We start from the raw sequence: 21,089 nt of genomic DNA on the forward strand, positions 1-21,089 counted from the left end.
CAGCCCTGACATCCGCTCCCACCTCCACCACAATGCCCACCAGGTGAGTGAGTGTGACCACCACCTGACTGGGGGACTGAATGGCGACTGGGGAGGCCCTCATCGGGGGAGGCCCTTTGCCCTGTCTGGGAGAAATCCAGGTGGCTTCTCAGAGGTGGTGACCTCCAAGTTGGGTCCTGAAACTCCTTCACCAGGCATTCAGACTCTTCAGCCTGGCCTCGCCTCCTTCCCCATTAGGCCCACCCTGGCCTAGACCCTGGCCCAGAATTCATACTCCGTGCATGTTTGTTGAATGAATAATTTGAAAACTGTAGAGCAACATGGTACAAAAGCAGGACAAAATAGTTCACTCCTACAAATGCATTTAAAAAAAGGGGGGGGGGTTATCAGGAGCATGGTGTGGGCTTTTTCTTCCAAAGGTGAAAGGAGAAAAGAAAAACCCTCCATGGAGAGGGTTTCCTTGGGCTGAAAGGCACCCAGGGCCAAGACCTTCCCCAGGATCTGTCCCAGGGTTGAGAGACAACGTTCTCTGCCCCTCCCCCCTAGTCCCCACCCCACCCCTTCTCTTCATTCCCGGGCCCTGGCACCTGTCCCAGCTACCAACCCTCCCCTTCATTCAGGGAAATCCTTCTAAAATACCACCTTGACCATGTCACTGCTCTGTCTGAAGCCTTCAAGAACCTCCCCATGATTACCTCACACCTTCACTGCTTCTACCCTGCTCCAAAACCTTCCATGGCTCCCCTCTGCGCTGAGGGTAACATCTGGTCTCTTCACAATGACCCTCAAAGGCCTGTGTGCTTGGGGCCCGGCCCACCTCTCAGCTCACAGCGTCTCCTGACCTGCACGCTCCACGCTGACCAGCCACCCCGCACTCCACACTGTCCTGGAACGCCCCACTCTCTCTTGTTCTCATGCTGTCCCCTCTGCCTTGAGCGTTTTCCTTCCTCTAGAGTTGGCTGGTGCCCACTCATTCTGTAGGATGTCCGTCCTCATGCCCAGCCCATGGCAGGCCTCCCCTCAGTATAGCCTGGGCACCCCCACAGCCCTCGTGACCCACGAGCTCCCTGGAAACAGGCTGTGTCCCTGGCCACCGTACCCCCAGCACCCAGCAAGCCGAGTCACATCCTATCTGTCACACCCGCAAATGGAGGGGGTGCATGGCCTGTGGGCAGCCACCGTGTCAGGACCAGGCTCTGGGGCCACAGTCAGGAGCCTGCTGTTCCCGCTGCATCACCGTGCGCCTTCGGAGACGGGAACCCGTGGTGTTTATGGGGCACCCGCCGGGCTGCTTCATCCATGCCTCACAGCAGCTCTGGAGCAGGAGGTGTCCGGTCGACTGATGGGTGAGCAGCCAAGGGCCCAGAGGGTAGGACTCGCCTGGAGACCCACGCAAGCCCCACGGCTTCCAAGATTCACCAAATCCAGAGCCACTCGGCTGACTTCAGTGCACGTCCCACCATGCCCTATGTCTGGGGCTGGGTCAGATTCTTCTCTGCATTCTCCAAGGCACCTGGCCCAGAGCTGGTGAGAAGGATTATGGCTATGGCAGGAAGAAGGAGTAGGACCCTGGTGGCGGGCTGGAGATGGGCAGGAGCTCAGGGCGGGCACTGGCAGGACGATGAAGATGGCCCCATCAGCCACCAAACTCTCCACTCCACCCTGACTCTGGCCTCACCACCCCTCATGTGGACACTTCTCCAGCGCTTTTCCTGGCCCCCAGACTCCCTTTATCCTCCTTCCCCTGTAGTCTCCCCTTCCTCTGCCCCAAGGCTCTTCAGGCCCTACCGAACAGAGCCTGGGGTCCCTCATCTGGCCTCCTCTGCTCTGACATTGTTTCTGCCCCCACACTGGCCCCAGAAGGCATGGTGGCCGCGCCCGAGCGTGGGGGGCACAGAACATGGGCAGGTACATACATTAGCTGCTTTATTGCGCAAAGTTGTGGAGACTCAGTAAGGCACGGAGTCCCAGAAGGGGGCGGCATGCCCTGGGGGATGTGGTCAGCACCACCCGGGGCCTCAGTGCTGGGGACCCCATCCTGGGGAGTGGCTCTGAGGGTTTGTCTCCTTGGGATCCCTCTCTGGGAGAGCCTGAAAATAACGGCCCCTTTTTTCCCAGAGGGTGAGTGCAGGGGATGGGGGACACGGGTAAGGAAGAGGCAGTTCTGTGGTCTGGAGGCAGTGGGAAGGTGGGACTCAGGTTTGGGTCTGAGGTTCCCCATCCCCAAAGGCACTAAGAACAGGGGGCCCAGCTCCGGAGCAAGTCCTGGAGGTGGGCTGGGGTAGGGGCTCAGCGTGGCTGATTCCCTGAGCCCCAAGGCAGCAGTTGGGCGGGCCGACTCAGCTGAAGTCCCGGTTTGGCAGGAGGAGAGGGGCCACCAGGGTCCACAGGTAAAGGAGCAGCCCCGCCCAGCTGGCGCAGATCTTCACCCACACGGCGGTCCACGTGCTGATCAACTTCCGGGTCTCACCGGGTCTGGAACACACCATCGTCCCAGTGACCTCAGTCCTGGTCCTGACCCTATGACCCAGTTGTGACCCCTGACTTCCACTCTGGCTCTTACTCTGTAACTCTAGCCCCCCATCTCTGATATTTTTGATACTTGGCTTTGGTTCTGTCTTTGACCTTAAATGTGGCTTTTGATTAATACCACAGACCTGACCCTGACCTCAATTTCAACACTAACCCCAGTCCTAGACTCTAATGTTATAACCTGACTCCCGGTCCCTGCCTTTGGGACCCCAGAGCTCCTGACCTTAGTCCTGACCTCCAACCTTGACTCTGACCCTCAGTCCTCTAACTCCATCCCTGACCCTGACCTTAAGACCAAGTTCTGATATCTCTGACCTTAATTCCAACCCTTGACTCTGTAACACCAGTCCTGAGCCCTGACCTTGTTATCCTGATCTTAGTTCCATGAGCTGGTAACTTCAATCCTGGCTAACCCCAATTCTAACCAGAAGAACCAAATCTGTGACTTCATACGGCCCCAGTCCCCAACCCTTGACTTCAGGACTCCTATTCTTGACCCTGTAACCAATTCTAACCGTACACTCTAAATCCTAACTCTCCCGTCACGAATCCCAACTCTGACCTTATACTCTTGATCTGTAAGCCTCAACTGCCCTGCACAGGCCGTGTCCCCTCCTGTAACCTCCCTCTCCCTTTCTCAGGCACTTAGGGAAGGCACAAGCTACTGAGCAGACTGGCCTGGCAGCTGGGGCCTGGATGGGCAGGCTCTGCGGAGAGTCCCAGACAGACCCCCCTGTGGCCAAACCTGCAGCAGGCATCAGGAGAAGCCAGGGTGGAGGGATGGAGGGGGGGAGGTCGGGGGAGGGGAGAGGATGTATGCGGCGCCCACACCCCTGCACAGCCCACGCGGTCCGCCTGGGTTCGTGTACCTGTACCAGTTGGTAAGGGTCATCATGATGTGCAGGGACGCAAGCACCAGGCAGAAGTGGAAGAAGGAGTAGCTGTAGGTGACGCCATCCTGCTCATTGTCGAAGGCCCGGCCCCGGCACTCTGCCACCACTTGCCGCTGCTGCACGATCTCTGGCGCCGACTGGCCCTCCTCTGTCTGCATCAGGCTGTTCACCTGCCGGTGGTCCGAGGAGCGCAGCCTGGGGGGGAGGGAGGGGGGAGGCAGGGAGGAAGCGCCCGGGGGCCTCGTGAGCCAGGGCATTGGTCCTAAGGGTGGGCATGGTGGTTCCAGGACCTTGGGGCCTGGTGACCTGGTGGTGAGGCTCTGGGCCCACCCACTCCCTGCTCTGACTCTGAACGCCACCTCCACTTCCTATGTGGCCTTAGGCAAGACACTTAACCTCTCTGAGCCTCTGTAAAATGAGGGGTTACAGTACCTTCCTTGTAGAGCTGCCAGGAGCAGTAATAAGGTAAAGCCCTCAGCACTGTGCCCAGCACAGAGTAAAACTAGAGAAACAGGCGCTGTTATTCGGGCTGTCCATCGGCCAGCCCCGTAAATATGTACTGAGTACCCAGTACTGCAAGGGACCACCCCCGGGACAGCATCCACTGACCGTATTAATAATGAGGAATACTCATTTGCCATTGTTTTCCTTCTAGAGTAGTTTTACCAATGATGTCCCCTTTCTTCATGTTTATGATTAAAAAAAAAAAAACCACCAGCAGTAATGATTTTTTTGGTCATTTCTGTAATGAGGTCTTGATGTTTCTAACAGTATTTAATAGACACACGGGCTATTCTGAAAACCCAACTCGCATTTGGGAAAAAAAGTGACCCAGAAGGAGATGGGGACCCCACCCACATCCCACCAAGCTGAGAAGTCACCCGCGGAGCTTCTCCGACCCCAGTCATCATCAGACATCATGCTGATCTCCAGTGCCTGGGAGCCCAGGTCCCGGTGACTCAGCTGGGCACGGCAGCTGTCCTCAGCGGTCCCTGCCCTTGTGGCTGCAGCTGCTTCCTTGCTCTCTGGGTTTTGAGAACTGTGTGCTAAGGGGGCACCTGGGTGGCTCAGTCGGTTAGGCGTCCTACTCTTGATTTCGGCTCGGGTCAAGATCTCAGGGTCGCAGGATCGAGCCCTGTGTCCGGCTCTGCACTCAACAGGAGGTCTGCCTCAGATTCTCTCTCTCTCCGTCTCCCTCTGCCCCTCCTCCTGCATTCTCTCTCTCTCTCTCGAATACATAAATAAAACTTAAAAAAGCACTATGCTTTTTTAAGGCCCCTGGGCTCTCAGAGGCACAGCCCCGTGACCGCAGTCCAGGGAGGTGAGTCTGGGGAGCAGCAGGGGCGCCACTCCAAGTCTGGGGGCTCTGCAGCCACCATGCGGGCTCAGACAGGGGGCCGCTCCTCCCATCTCCTTATCTGTAACAGGGAGGAGATCTGGGTCTTCCCAGGTTGAGAAAAGCATCAAATGAGGCAACAAAGAGTGACTTCCTCAGGATTTGAAAAAAGGGCGAAACAAAATATGAAACAGCCTCAGAATGTTGGGAAACAGGTGTGCTGCTTAGAAGAAAACATGCCCTGCCTGGGATGGATGGACGACTCCGGGAGGGCAGAGGAGCTGGGCGGAGGCCTCCTCCAGGCAGCCATTCGGGGATGGAGAGAGTGGCGCCGGCCGTGGGCCCTGCAGAGCCGGCTGTGGGTCCGCCGGACTTGGTGTGCATGCCAGTTACACTCATGTTACTGTCTGGTGACTTCCACAACAGCCACTCGCTTGCTGTCCCCCAGCTGTGCAAACGCTCCCAGTTATTTGCAATTAAAGCAAACAATAATTTGGCACCGACTACTTGCCAAGTTCTTTTCTAAGTGCCTTATGCATACTAACTCATCGACCGCCCTTCCACAACCCTGCCAAGCAGGGACTATTTTTATCTTTGTTTGACAGATAAGCAAACCAAGGCACAGAAAGGTGCAGCAACCTGCCCAAGATCTCCCTGCTGCTAAGTGGTACGGCCATGTTCAAACACAGGCAGTTTGGCTCCAGAGTCCACACTGATAAGCCCTTGCTAAGAGGCCCCTTTAAAAAAAAGCTGTTATGTGATATTCAGTCTGAGCTGCCCTCTCCCAGGTGATACTGTGGGGTCCCCACCACCCCTGGCATTGGAGGTTACCACCCTCCACCATCACAAAAGCTCAGAAAGGTGAAGCTACTTGCCCTGAGACCCCATAGCAGGTGAGTGACACAGCCCACCCCTGCTGGCTGCAGTCCAGGCTTCTTCCCTGGTCCCCCCTAGGTGCCTTCACCCTACTGAGCTGGGCACGTGCCAGGCTGGCGGGCAAGAAGGGGGCTCTGGGCCAGGAAGCAGCGTCCAGCCGTGCCCCTGCTGCCCAGTCACGCTGCACCCTCAGAGGGACCATTCTGCACGAGCACAGGGCTGGATCTGTGTTTGCTAAAGGTGTCTTCCTCCTTGGGGTCTGGGCTCCCATGTCCTCCCCTCACTTGCACGCTCAGGCCCCCAGTCATGACGCCTCCCCAGAAGTCAGATGCCCCCCCATACCCGATGAAGAGCGTGCACAGGATAAAGACAATGAGTCCCACGATGTTCGGGGCATCCCACCAGTGAGTCTCGTAGCCGTCGGGGCCCGCCAGGATCGTCCCGTTGCCGAAGTGGGTCAGCAGGTGGGGGTTGCATTTCTGGTCTAGAGATGGGAGCATGGTCCTCCTCAGCCCCTGTAGGCCAGGTCTGAGGAAGGGTCGAGAGCCAACCCAAATGGACAGACAGACATACAACTGACCATCCAAATCCCAGCAACAGACAGGACTTGGCAGACAAACGACAGAGAAAGAGCTCCAGGAACAGCTAGGGTCCTCCTACCTCCCTGAAGGACTAAGAGGGGGTACAGGCTGGGCTGAGATGTCCCTGTCACCTGTAAGGGTCCCCAGCCCACTGGAAGCCTGCTGCTGACCCAGGAAGGAGCCCAGGCTTCCCCAAACCCAGGACTGTACTCACCGGGGACACTGGACAGGGCAAGCCAGGTGACAAACATGGTGTAGAGCGTGATGACCGAGGCCTGCAGCAGACCCGAGTTGGGCTGGGCTTCCTGGTAAGAGTGGTCCATCAGGAAGAGCCCCGTCAGACCTGGGGGGCACCCCACCCACTCCTAGCTCACTCATACCACACCGGGGGGCCTCAGGAACCCCCGCCACCCTAGAGCCATCCCACCCCACACCCCTCGGGAGAACACAGCTCCTGGGCCACCCACCCACCACCCACGCCCACTCAAAGGTGGAGTCCTCATTCTTTCTCTTAACAGACTATCCCAGTCGCTCCCTTCTGAGAACGCACCCCAGAGCGGCATCCGTTCTCATTCTGAATTAAAGTCCTCCTTGCTTTGCCCCTGCCTTCGTTTCCACCTGCCCCCCAACCACCAGCAAGCTCCTCCCCACCAACTGCGCTCCAGCCAACCTGGCCTCCTCTCTGTCCACAGAACCCACTAAACCCTCTCCCACCTCAGGGCCTTTGCACTCGCTGTGCCCACCCCCAGACATGGTCCTCCCCACCATCTCCACACAGCCAGCCTCTCCTTGGCATTCAGGCCTCAGCTTGGAGCTCTCGTGAGGCCCCAACACCCTAACCCCTGCAGCAGCACCCGCTCCCCTCCCTGCCGGCCCGCCCACCTTTGCCCACTCTCTTTTATTTCCCACACAGCATGTATGATCCCAAATCATCTCCCTTGACCTCGTCTCCTGCCAGCTGTTCCTCCCCCCGCTCACCACACACACGCTTGGAAACAGGAATCCAAACTTTGATAAGCAGCACAGGCTCGGGGTCCAATCTGCCAGCGCCGCCCCCAGCTCACCCCCCGCCCCCCAAGCTGTGCGACGTCAGGCGCGTCTCTCTCTTCCTCTCAGCCTCCCCTTACTGGTCTGGAAAGTGGGGACCATGGTGGCGCCCGGACTACGTGACAGGACAGGTCATGGAGCGCTGTTAGTCTCCCCTTACAGCTACACCCCAACATCTCCGAGAAGGCCCAGCACACAGCAAGCGCTCTGGAAGTCGTCGCTGAATGAATACTGATTACTGTGTGAGCTGGGACAGAGGCATCACCCTCTCTGGGCTTCAGTTTTCTCACTGGGAAATAGAGGCTCAGACGAGAAGGGAGGTTCCCCACCTTTCTGCTAAAGACCCTCAAAGGCTCCCCAGGCTACCTGTGAAACCCCTGGTGGGCTGAGATCCCCAACCATGAGGCACCCCTGGGCTCATAGGGCTTTCTTGCTGAAGAGCTCACGATGACCTGGGGGGCCCACCCGTTATGCCAGAGGGTCTGGGACTGGGGACTGCAACAGCACCTCCCAACACCACTTGCTGAAGGGATCTGGGAGATGTCACTCAGTGGTCCTCCCTAACGGTCTCCTGATTTCCATAAACACAACAAGGATAACAACAGTTAACGCCTGATAGATATCTATAGGCCAGGCCCTGTTCTCTGGGTTCACGAACTCTATCTCAATCCTGCAAATAACTCCAAAGCGTAGGTATTACCCTCATTTCTACATGGGAGAAGAGAGAAGCACAGAGAGGGTAAGGCACTTTCCCAAGGATACCTAGCAAGTAGCCATGAAAGCTATGACTCCAAGCCAAGGAGGCCAACTCGGGAGCCCACACCCTTAGCCCGAGCCTCTATGACTGATGGCCGTTCCCCAAGACCCCCAGGTTCCTACCAGAAGTCCCCCCACGCCAAGGGGCCCCACGTCAGGACGGGCAGAGACAAGCAGGCTCACCTGGACCTTGGGCAGGACGGCGACAATGGAGACGCAGAAGCAGAGAGTGAGGTTGAGGCCGATGAAGATCTTGCCTTCGTAGCAGGTGCCGGGATGAGTGTAGTAGATGAACAGCAACGTCACGGCCACGATGGACAGCGTGTAGAAGAGGAGGGTGAAGAAGAAGAGGCCTGGGCAGGAGGGGTGGCGAGAGGTTGGGTCAGGAGGCATAGAGACCCCCCTACCCTCGAGGGGGGCTTGTCGGGCAGCCCCATGTGTGGGCCCTCGGCTTCCTCATCGGAGGAATGATATCAGTGTCCGTCACTCACCAGCGCCTGATGAGCTGTGGCCCCATCTTGAACTAAAAGGACTCACTTGCCATGAATAAGTTAACCATGGAAAGAAATACAGTGAACACAAGAGTCTTTCACAAAGTCCACTGGCCGCACAGGGACCCGCTGAAGCCTAGCTCTCTCATCGTAGAGACTGGCCGCTTTCGAGAGGCATTGAAACCTAACTGGCACCTCAATGAGCCCTCCTCCTTGGTCAACACCGGAGAATGGAAAGGGAGCTGAGCGGGGACCCGATCTGCCCCGGGGGCTTCAGGGACCCAGTGTCATTCCGTTTGGTCTGGGCTGGCTGCGTAAGGCCCATCCTGCAGGAACCGCTGAACTAGACCCCGCCAAGGCCTCTCTGGTCCAGCTCCCCTCTTACCACCCCCCAAAGTCACCCCAGGACCAGACGCCCCTGCCCACACGCATCCCCCCTTCCTTCCATCAGCCCCGGTTGGTTCCATTGCCGCCCTAGGGCATGGGCTGCTCCAGATGCCCCCCGAGGCTTTCCTCCAGCTTGGGGACCCACTGCTCCTCAGGCTATGGCGACATCGGGACATGGCTCACCTGCATACCAGGCCCGGGAGTCACACTCCTCGGCCTTGCACAGCCACCGCTGGTTCCAGCAGTGAGCGAAGTCGATAAGCAGCACCAGCTGGATGAGGGTGAAGAGGAAGGAACCCACGACACCGAAGTAGAACCAGACTGCATGGGGAGAGGGAACAGGGGTGAGGGGGTGAGGCAGCGGGGGGGCAGCCTGAGGGCCAGGCTTTATGCCATGCCCTGTAATGGGGAGCCTGAGAAGTAGCAATGTCCATGCTCTCGGGGAACCCCTAGGCATGTATGGAGAGGCAGCGTGGCAGGGCATGGGGCAGGGGTGAGGTTGGCCCCGCCCCCCTACCCCTCAGCCCCCGCCATATCGCCCAAAGACCATGTGGCAAGCACCAGAGCGCTGTCTCCTACCCAGCCAGCAGCAGCCTGAGGTCTGTGTCCTGAGGCAAAGCGCAACCCCCACTAGTGCTCCTCCCTCCGGAGACCCCACCTCCCTCCTGGGACCCCCCCCCACCCAGTCCCTCCCACCAAGACCACCTACTGTTGGAGAAGGAGCCCTCAGGGATATAAAATGCACCCACGGTGATGGCCACGAGGATCAGGAACTTAAAGAACCAAAATCTGTTGGGGGATAGACCAGGGCGCTAAGTGGGGGGAGGGGACAAGGGCTGGCACCCTTGTCAGGGTAGAACCCCCACCCCCAAGAGCAGGTCCTGGGTCCTGGGGCAAGTGAAGAGGGGTTTTCTGATGGTCTGATGAGCATAGTCTGCCCTGGCCCTAGAAAAATCCCTGAGGGACAGAGGGAAGGACTAAGTCAGAGCAACGGTGGCCACCCAGGTTTTTGTCCCAACTGTGTCACTAAAGTGCTGTGTGGCCTTAAGCATGTTCTCACCCTTTCTGACTTGTATTTCTTCATCTGAGAAGTGGAAAGAGCTAAATGAGCTGATCGCTGAGCTCTGGTGGCTCCTGAGTCTGGGGGCAGGGCCCGGAGACCGCTGGAGACCGGCCGGGGGCAGAAACTACAGTGGGGGTCCCAGCTGCAGGCTGGGGGGGCTGCCCTCACCCGTTCTGGATGGCAGCCCTGGGGTCCCGGCTGCTGCGCACGCAGATCATGAACACGGTGAAGAGGAAGAAAAAGGCCGCCGTCGCAAAGCACATGCGGTAGACGGCACGATGGCCGAGCAGGGAGCCACAGTCGATGTGGCCATGAAGGATGACAGGCGTCGTCGTGGCCCCCTCCTCACACACCCACGGCAGCTGTAGGGAGACAGAGCAGCGTGAAGGCCCCCTGCCCGCAGAACCCTGGGCCAACTCTGCCAAGACTCCCTACATCCCCACCATCTGGACCCCTTCCCAGCCCTGGGCCTGAAGTCCTGTGAGTGGCCCCTGGGGACAGATGGGGACACACGGCCCAGTGACAGATTGTGACTCTGCTTGCTTCTCTGCTGTCACCCCCATGGCCTCTGGACTGCATGGCACTGTGGGAAGCAGGACTGAGTGTTCCCCCCACCACTTACACCAGAACCCCCGGGGACTCTGGGGGAAGGTGAGATTCCAGGGCTTTCTCAGACAGAACCAGTGTTTGAGGTGCAGTCCAAGAATCCACATTTCTAGCACACTCCCAAGGGCATTCCTACTTCCCCGTACACTGAAATGTCAGAGCCACTGGCCCAAATATGGCCCCGGGTCTGTGCCAGGCTCTGAGATGCTGGGGATGAAGGGTAGACTGAGGTCCCCAAACAGGGCTCGAGAACTAAGGAGGGAAAACACGGCCCAGGGCCAGCATCCAGGGGGGTAACAATGATGATCCATAAGATTCTTCAAAGGACCTCAGGCTTATGAGAAACAAACTCTCCTCCCCACATGAAGAAACGCCCCCATCACCAGCCCCGGGACGCTCCTGCCCAGCCTTCTCCATGAGCTGGGACCTCAAGCCGCACCCCTCCTCCGCCCCAGGCCTGGAGAGCCGTGTCCCACGGGCTGCCCCACGCCCCTGCCTGCCGCGGGACCCCTCACCTTGTGGAGCTGACTCTCCACGCTGGGGCTCAGCATGATGATGGACACCAAGACCCCCAGGAAGAGGAAGGCCGTGAAGATGAGGCGGGTCACGGTGGAGTTGGGGCTGGAGGGGCAGCAGCTACACAGGACACAGGGGGCAGAGCCGCAGAGGCAGGACACCTGTGGGAAGGACAGGGCCATGGGGGGGGACGGTCCCCTTACTTCCTGCCTCCTCTCCTCTTCCCCCTCCCCCTTCCCCTTCCCCAGCCAAGCAGGAGCACCCCCCACCTGCCCTCTCCATGTCTCCAGATCTTTGCCAAACCTGCCCTCCCTAGACCAGGCAGGGGCGCCCTCTTCCTTCTCAGACATGATCCCATCGATCAGACGGTTCGAGCCCCAAAGGGCTCCGAGGAAACCAAGCTTCGAAAAGGTTGGGTCACGCTGTTTCTTATGTAGGGGGAGGCAGCGTGGTAAAGGATGGATGAATGGATAGACGGATGGATGGACTGCTCTAGACCAGCCCCAACACGGATAAGCTGTGCAGCGGCCCTACACACCTCACTCAACCTCTCTGAACCTCAGTTTCCTCTTCCATAAGATGGGAATCATAACAGTACCAACTTTTCACGGGAATTTTAAATTGCAATGCACTCCGGCTCTCTTTTCCCCCTCGCGGTTTAGCGTTTCTCCCTGGGACTGGCTTTCTCTTTTAATTCATGTTTGTCCACCTCCTGTTTTCAGCATGTGAGCTCCGCCAGGGCCCGGGGTTTGGTTCGCTGTGTAGACCCAGCGATGGGAACCGTGCTCGGCTCACAGCAGGAGCTCAGGGACTATGGACTGAACAAATGTAACGTGTTTGGCGTGGACCTGGACACACGTAAAGCCCGTGAGGAACAGTCGGCCTGGGATAACCATGTGCTGAAGGAATGGAAGAGTCGTGAGGGGCTGCGATCTGCTCTGGGGCTGGCCCTGTCCTGGACAGCCGGGACAATCTTCCCGTTCCCCCGCCTCCACCCCTCTCCCAGCTCCGCTGCCCAAGCGGCCATCAGCCCCTGCCCTCCCTGGGGCCGGCTGAAATCATATGGGGCCTGGTAAGGCCACTATTCCCAGCTGGCATCCCAAAACAGACTGACCCTCCTGGGGATCTGACCTACATGCAAACACATCCGGTCACCGGTTTCTCTCCCCTGAGACCACCCCAGCTCCTCACCCAGGTATGTAAGAGTCAAGAGCTCTCAGGAAAGAAACCCAACAACCATTCCACCCGTCATGGTCGTTGTTGCCCTGAGTGTCACTGACAGGGGCCTACTTCAGACTGGGGATGCGGGTCCCGTTCCTGAAGAAGTGACATTTGAGCTGAGCCGAAGAATGAGGGGGCCCTCCCCCGAGCAGGGGGAGAAAGAGTGTTCCAGACAGAGGGAGCACAGGTGGAGGGCAGCTCTGGGGCGGGCAGGAGCTGGGCGATGGAGGAAGAGAAAGAGGCCCTTGTGGCCAAAGCTTTGGGAGCAGGTGGGGAGTGGCAGGTGGGGAAGTCAGCCAGGCTGGTGGGGCCGGACAGCCATGTGCAGAGCCCTGGGGTTGCTCCTAGGAGCTGAGGGCATCCGGCGAGGGTCTGAAGTTGGGAGGGACAGGAACAGCCTTACGCTGAAAGACAGCCTCTAGGGAGGGCACCTCTAGGGAGGGCTAAAAGGGGCACCTTACTCCTCAGAGACCCTGCGGCATTCAACTTTCTGGAATGGTCTCAAGGTGTGCGACACACTCTGCTTGAGGTGTAGCTGCCTTCCCGTCTCCCCTTCCCTTCTTCCCAAGAGCGGAAACGCCCCTGGAAATGTTCCTTGTTACCCCTCTCTCTCGCCTACAAGGCCAAGTACAACATGGTGGCTAAATGCAACACCTGCAGAATGAATTTCCTCTTCATGGCTCAAATCCTAACTGGCCCAGCAACTCCTGGTTACATCTTGCAGGTCTTACCCCAAGCCCTGCCCCCCACCCCTGGCTGCCTTTTGGGGGTGAAGGGATAAGCAAATGCCAGAAATGTATTTTATAAACCGTAAAGAACACTTTGGCTATGAGACAGACTAGCGATCAGCCCCATTTTACAGATGAGGAAACCAAGATCAGAGAAGTTAAGATGATGCCAGAGTCACCCAGCAAGTGGACCACAGTACTAAGATTCAAGAAGCGGGACAGCATCCCTTTAGGAGTTGCTGGGTTCCGTGGTAAGCCCCTTATCTACGTGACCCCATCACTGACGTCCCACTTTACAGATGGGGAAAATGACTTAGAGGAGTGACATGACGATGGGGTCACAGGGCAGGTGAGCCAAGGAGCTGGGGTTCGAGCTCATGTCTGTTTGTACCAAGGGCCCACTAGCTCACTGATGGCAGTCTCACTTAATTTCAAAACATCCCAGGGACGGAAACAATCCCTCGGCTGCCAGAGGAAACCCACAAAGGCCCGAGAGCATCGGTCTCAGGAACCATGTGTTAAAGTGCACGAGTCAGGGCCTGGCTCTGACTTGTTACCACTTCAATCTGAGACATTTGACACATAAGAAAAACCATGGCCCTCAGGGAGCCTGGCCTTTCAATTGACCCTGATTCTTGGAGATCAAAAGCCAGGTGTTCCTGATATCCGCAACCTCGGGATTTCCAAGGGCCAGTAGCCAGAGAGAGGAGGTCAGGGAGAGAAAAACACACAGCACCACCCCCCCCCCCCCAGTCCCCACCAGTGGCTGTTGACGCATCCTTGGAATCCCTCGTGCCTTCTGACCCAGTCTCTGCATCCCCAGGCATCGCTCCTATAAGAACCCCTTCCTGCAGAAGTACCAGCCCACAGGGGTAAGGACAGACGCGTGCATACACACACACACACAGGAACACGCAAGTTCACTGTGGCGCTGCTCACACCCAGAAAGTACTAGGGGGGAACTTAACTAAATGCCCATCCGTACATCGTGGTCCCTACAAGGGATCTCTGCTGAGTGCCGTAGACGTGTAGGTAACGCTTTGGGGGGCACATATAATGAAGTATAGGGAAATATCAATTCTACCTCAATAAAGCTGGTTTTATTGCTAAAAGAGAAAAATTTTAGATTAAGACGAAAAACCAAAATAGGCACAAAGCTTTGGGTTTTATGAGCTTATTAGAATCTCAAGAGACTGCCAATAACCTCCATGTCCCGTGCCAGGGGCCCGTGGTGGTCCCTTTATTCCATGGAACGTTACAGGGGCAGGAAAGAAACAAGTCACCGGGACGTAGGGCAACACAGACTAACATTTATGACACAAGGTGAAAGGCCAAGGCAGACATGACATTGCTCCTGTGCTAAGATTACGCTCCCGCCCCCAATGGGACTCAGGGGAGTAGCAGCAACAGAGCAACACCAAAACAGTGAGCACGTTTTCGCAGTAGCCTGGTTCTTGGAATGGGGAATCAGCTCTTAGAAAGCCCTGGGTCTTATAGTTTTCAGGCTGCAAGGCTCCTTGGCATTCATCTAGTCCCACCTCTCTAATGAAGAATCACCCGGAAGGCAGCCTTCTGCTGCTTACACACCACCAATGACAAGGAGCTTACCACCCCCTGAGGCAAGCTGGACAGCTCTGGAACCATGTGCGGTTTGGCCTGGTGGGAACAGGCTGTCACCGATCACTCACATTCTCTCCTGGTTGCCCCGAAAGCCAGGGATGTGGGTTCTCGGGACCATTCCTGGGGGACCAGGCAGGCGGAGTGGGGGTCAGCTAGGGTTGGGCCCACAGTTTAAAGTTGTTTTGTTTCAAATAATCTGACCTGGGGGTACCTGGGTGGCTCAGTTGGTTAAGCGCCTGCCATCAGCTCAGGTCATGATGGAATCCCGCGTCAGGCCCCCTGCTCAGCGGGGAGTCTGCTTCTCCCTCTTCCTCTGCTCTGTGTGTGCATGTGCTCTCTCTCTCTCTCAAATAAATAAAATAAATCTTAAAAATAAATAAATAAACTGACCCTCCACTTCTGGGTATTAGTCAAAAGCAAGGACTCAGACAGATACCTGCTTACCCGTGTTTATAACAGCATTATTCACAATAGGCGAAAGGTAGAAGAAGGCCCCCCGTGTCCATGAACTGATGTATGATCAAGAAACACAGTGTGGGCTACCCATACAAGGAACTCTTACTGAGCCTTAAAAAGGAAGGACATTCTGACACCTGCTACAACACAGATGGACTGTGGAGACACTGTAGCAAATGAAATAAACCAGACACCGAAGGACAAATGTCCTTTGATTCCACTGATATGAGGACCTAGAGCAGTCAGATTCACAGAGACAGAAAGTAGACTGGGGGCTTCCAGGGGCTGGGGAGAGGGGCATGGAGAGTTATCACTGAACGGGTAGCGAGTTTCAATTTGGGGAGGATGAGAAAGTTCTGGAGATGAATGGTGGAGATAATCGCACAATGTGAATTAATTAATGCCACTGAACCACACGCTTAAAAATAGTTAAAATGGGGGCACCTGGGTGGCTCAGTGGGTTAAAGCCTCTGCCTCCGGCTTAGGTCATGATCCCAGGGTCCTGGAATCGAGCCCCACATCGGGCTTTCTGCTCGGCAGGGAGCCTGCTTCCTCCTCTCTCTCTGCCTGCCTCTCTGCCTACTTGTGATCTCTGTCTGTCAAATAAATAAATAAAATCTTTAAAAAAAAAGATTTAAAAAAATAGTTAAAATGATCAGTTTTATGTTATGTGTATGTTACCACAATCGGGAAAAAGGAGGGATCCGTTTTCAAGGAAGGGTAAGAAGCCAGCCAGGTGAGGAAGGGAAAGATGTACCTACAAAGGGAACAACAGAACGGCCAAAACTCCAAGAAACACTCTCTGAGGGGCAGCTATCAAGAGAAGAAGGCAGAGGGCTGATGCAAGTGTTGGCCAAGGTCTCCACGGGCCGTGCCAAGGAGTCTGCACTTTTCCTGAAGGCAATGAGCAAGCATCCCGCAGGAGAAGAGGATCAGATCTGCTTTACCGGGAGACCACTTCGGCCACAGATGGAAGACAGATGCCGGGGGCGGTGCCCAGTACCTCTAGGAACAGGAGAGCAAGCTAGCAGAACAGACGCCAAGGGAAAGGAGGCAGAGCCTAGAGCTTTTCCTGTGTGTTTCAACCCACAGTATTTCCCCTTTTGGACACTACCGTTCATTTGGGATGATATCAGTTCGATATCATAAAAATCGATAGCCATTTTTAAAAAAAATTTTTAGAAGATTTATTTATTTATTTATTTGACAGAGAGACACACAGAGAGAGAGAGGGAACACAAGCAGGGGAAGTAGGAGAGGGAGAAGCGGGCTTCCCGCTGAGCAGGGAGCCTCGATCCCAGGATGCTGGATCACGACTGGAGCCTAAGGCAGCCACCCAGGCACCCTCGATAACCATTTTATATATATATATATATATGTATGTGTATCATATATGTCATATATGTATCATATCATATATGTATCATATATCACATATGATATCATATATATGATACATATATACACATATATATTTGATATATATAATATGTCATGGTACATCATCTATATGTCATGAAATAAATTACAAGCTTCTTGAAAACTAAAAAAAGTTACAATGCAAATGTCTTAAAAGATTTTATTTTATTTTTTTTATTTGCTAGAGAGAGAGAGAGAACACAAGCAGAGGGAGCAACAGGCAGAGGGAGGGAGCAGACTCCCCCGCTGAGCAAGAAGCCCAATGTGGGGCTTGATCCCAGGACCCTGGAATCATGACCTGAGCCGAAGGCAGAGGCTTAACTGATGGAGACACCCAGGCGCCCCTAAAGATTTTATTTTTAAGTAATCTCTACACGCAGCGTGGGGCTCGAACTCATAGCCCTGAGATCAAGAGTCACATGCTCTGTTGACTGACCCAGCCAGGCGCCCCTAAAGTGGTACATTTTTATGTGACGTACATTTTGCCTCAACTGGGACAAAAAACTGGTCCCGGCGAGGATGGGGTGCACCTTGCCGACTCCGTGAACAGCTCCAATCCTGGCCGAGCCAACCGGGGAGCAGAGGAAACCCAGCAGAGAAGAGGTCAGCCCCCGAACTACTCAGGGCACACGCACCACCACGAGCAGCATAATAGATCACCTAGTGTTGGCGCAGCCACCAGCTTGCAGGAGAGCCTTAGACAGGTCTCTCTTCCCTGCCGTGGGACTCAGTTTCCTCAGCCATAAGATGAGCTGCTGGGAGGGGCAGTGAAGTGGCTCAGAGCCCAGGCTCTACCGTCAGTCCCAGTGTCCCTGGTCCCCCACTTCCTCGAATGTGATCTGGAGCACAGTCCCACTCCAGCGTGCTTAGAGCGGCCACTGCAGGCCAGCTTCGTGCTCACTATGTCAGAGTGCCCCTCTCCATCCTGCTTAATCCTCACAACGTGCTGAGAGACAGGCACCATTGCTCTCTCCACTTCCTCACCCTCTGCCCCTGAGGGAGGGGCGAGGGGACTGTGGCCACAGTCACACAGCCCAGGAGAGGCCACGCCAGGATCTGAGTCCCATCCTCTGCCTTTCCACGCTCCCTTGAAGGCAGGGCATAGACAGATCCAATGGCATGCAGATATCAGACAAGGCCCTCCCTAGGCATTTGTTCACCGTCCAGGCCACCAAGTGCTGGCTGGCCTGGTGACTCCCATTGCTTCTTGGGCCCATCTTATCTCCTCTGAGCCAGGGCTCACCCTTGGCCCAATACAAATGCTGACCGAAAGTCATGATGGGCAGATGCAAATGGGTCATGCCTGGAAGTCTTCTCCTTTGATCCACAGACTCCAGAATGTTCCCCCCAAAGATGTCCAGGAACCCCGTACTAGAACTTTCCTCCTATGGCACACATCTCTGTTGAAACAGGTTGGTTTGGGTTTGTTGTTTCTTTGTTTTTTTAAGTAGGCTCCACACTGGGCATGGAGCCCAGCACGGGGCTTGAACTCACAACCCTGAGATCAAGACCTGAGTTGAGATGAAGAGTCGGTTGCTTCATTGACTGAGCCACCCAGGTGCCCCTGAAATAGGTTGTTATCAGTGTCCAGAAACACCCAACTGTACCACTTAATACTGTGTGGCTGTGGGGAAATCACCTTCCCTCTCTGATCCAGTTTTGTCATCTGTGAAATGGGAATCACGAGAACTGCCTCACCGGGGCCGTGGCTGAAGTGAATGAGAAAACACACACACAGGGCTCACCACGCACTGGCTTGTGCCACCACTGAACAGCGCTGGGTCCTGAGTGAGGACGCCTTGGTCATGGCTGCTGTTGGTATCATTAACGGAGATAAGGTGACTGTGTCAGAGGGCTGGCGAGAGAACCAACCAGACAGCACGGTGCCTGGCATGTGGTAGGAAATCAGTAAATGTCCGAGGTCAGAAGCCTCAGAGAGGTCACTGAAAGGAGGGACAGGTCCCCTGCAGACATTAGATACTCATTAAGTGGACCTCCCAGTTCTACCCTGGACCAGCCCTGTCCCTCAGGCATCTGGGATGTGAAGGGAGGGAAGGTGTGGGCGGAAGCCTGGACCACGAATCAGATTTTCATCTTGACTGTCCGTTCTCTGTGCAACCTATGGGAAGTCGGCTGACCTCTCTGAGCCGCAGTTTGTTGAGGGTTTGAGCCAGGCCGTCAGGTGCCTTCTGGTCTCAGCACTGTAAGATTCCATGACTCAGTGGCCAGCTTAGGCTGCAAAGGGAATTCTCCACCCACTCTCCAGGAGGTTACAATAGCGCCACTCACCGTGGCCAGGAAGTAGGTGGGGCACTTTTCGATCTTCCTCAAACAGAACCGTGGAGGAGGCAGATCAGATGGGGAGACAGAGGCACAGGGAATTGGCAAGTGGCCCCTCAGCCTCTCAACATGGACCACTCCCAGGCCAGCCCGGCCAAATGGAAAACTGGTCAACCTCAAGGAAGCGCTCTCTCCCCTACCAGGAAGCAAACCCTTCCTGGTCAGACCCAGCCCAAACCTAGAATTCGCTGGGCAGAAAGGAATCTCAGAGACCTGTTCTTCATTCCTGTGGGCACGGGCCCACACGTGCGCACACATGCTTCACAGGTGGGTAAGTGGAGGCCCAGAGAGGACAAGAGACAGTCCAGGGGCCCACTCTAGAGCCTCTCAGTGCATATATCATTCTTAGAAAATGGTTGCAAAGTAATCTCCAGATCCCTAAGCTCACCAACCCTACAGCCCATACACACACACACACACACACACACACACACACACACACACGCACAGAGGAATCAGGGACAAAGGAAAGCAAGTCCTGAGATTTGCAGCCACCAGACCCCCCTCTTCTCTCTGCTTCTCTTTGTGTAGGGCAGAGGGGGAGGGAGCTGCCTGAATGAACCTCAGATTTAATGAGGGGAAGAGGGAAAAGAGAGGGGGCTGGGAAAAGGGAAAGGAAAAGGGGCCTCCCAGCTCCTCCCCTTTGCTGGCTGCAGCCCCAAAGCAGTACCCCACCACCACCACCCGCACACTCTAGCCTCCCTCAATTCCTGGGTCTTCCAACCCAGAGCTGGGCCTGCTGGCAGTTGGCAACCCAAACCCATCTCACTCAGGCGTGGCTTAGGAAGGCAGATAGGGGCTTCCTCTCCACCCCCGTTTCAGGCTCCCGGGCCTAGAGGGGAAGGGCCTGGGGCTCACTGGGGAAGTCCCCAGGACTTAGTGTGAGCTAGTCTGAAAGAGGCAGAGACCAGGATGCAGAAAGACAGGCTGGACGGTAGGACAGATGGACACCTGTGAGACAGGCAATGACTGATGGAGAAGCCACGGACGGACAAAGAGAGCGGGATAAACAAACGGACAGAAACAAACGTCCGACACATATAAAAGCGCAAATTGAGGCAGGCGGGCCGGGAGACAGACTGACGGACCGGCGGCCAGAGGGACGGACAGACGTCCAGAGGGACGGAAAAAGACACTGCAGAGTGGGGCAGGGACTAGGTGGGCCACACAAAGAAGTAAGAACGTCTGAGAGAGATGACAGGCGGAAGGCGAGGATGTCCCCAAGCTGGGCGAGGTGGGGCCCCAGCGCGCACTCCCACCCCGGGCTCTGGGCCTCAGTCTCCCCAGTCCCCGAGAGGGGAGCCCTCCCAAGGCCCGCCCCTCCCCCAGCCCCGCCACCCGGGCGCGCCCCAACCCCTCCCCCGCGGTAACCCGAGCACCGGACACCAGCTGTCCCCGGCGCCCGCTGGTCCGGGAAGGGGGTGGGAGGACCAAGGGACTGGGGGACCCGAGGGGCGCGGTGGCGGGGTGCGGGCCCAGAAAGACAAGTTTGGAGGAAGGAAAAAGAAGAAACTATGTGGAGGAAGAAGACGGGACAAAAGTGCGGGGCCGAAGGAGCGGGCGGCGCGCGGGTGGGTCAGGACTCACGCAGCTGAGCACGGAGCAGGCCCCCAGGCAGGCCCCCATGGCGGCGGCGCGGGGCGCGGGGCGCGGGGTGCGGGGCGCGGGCGGCGGGACTGCTGGGGCTCCAGGCGCCAGATCCTGGCCCCGCCCCGCCCCGGTCGGGCCCCGCCCCCGCCCCGCCCCGCCCCGCCCCGCCCCACCTGCCGAAGCCTCTCGCCACTTTCCGGCGGCTCTCGGAGCCTCCGGGGACTCACCTCCTGGGGCAGGTGCGCCAGGAAAGACCGGTAGAGAAAGTGACAGGGCCTGGGACTCCCGCGGCCATGTGAGGCATGCAGCGGTACCCGACTCTGCCCCAGGTTCAAGCCCTGTTACAAAGCCAGGTTTTGGAAATACCGAGACCTGGGTTCGAACCCCAATGAGGCCACAGCGCGACCCTACAACACTGTCCCCTCACAAGGGGCAGAAGCCAAGTGATGGTCACCCCAAACTCCTTGGCGTAGAGCCTCCACCCAATACATAGGTGTTGTATGGTGCATGATCTGATAAAGAAACTTGGGCAATTCACTTCACCTTTCCGAGCCTCAGTTTCCCCATCTGTAAAATGAAGATACCCACCTCATGGGGCTGTTCCAACACATAGTAAATGCCTGACAAATGT

The 21,089-nt window shown here is 56.5% G+C and overlaps 1 protein-coding gene across 1 annotated transcript; it reads right to left on the bottom strand.

Annotated features, from left to right (window-relative positions):
- Positions 1 to 1,913: 1,913 nt before the first annotated feature.
- SERINC2 (serine incorporator 2) lies at positions 1,914 to 20,576 on the bottom strand. The gene is made up of 10 exons (XM_046027560.1): positions 20,456 to 20,576; positions 11,084 to 11,245; positions 10,131 to 10,324; positions 9,609 to 9,688; positions 9,083 to 9,220; positions 8,205 to 8,374; positions 6,433 to 6,523; positions 5,980 to 6,121; positions 3,402 to 3,620; positions 1,914 to 2,475 (listed from the first exon to the last, which is right to left on the bottom strand). Exons 1-10 carry the CDS (start codon positions 20,492 to 20,494, stop codon positions 2,340 to 2,342), a joined length of 1,371 nt encoding a protein of 456 aa, XP_045883516.1. The 5' UTR covers positions 20,495 to 20,576; the 3' UTR covers positions 1,914 to 2,339.
- Positions 20,577 to 21,089: the final 513 nt, after the last annotated feature.

The sequence above is a fragment of the Meles meles genome, chromosome 1 (genome assembly GCF_922984935.1).
Source record: "Meles meles chromosome 1, mMelMel3.1 paternal haplotype, whole genome shotgun sequence".
Lineage (NCBI taxonomy): Eukaryota > Metazoa > Chordata > Mammalia > Carnivora > Mustelidae > Meles > Meles meles.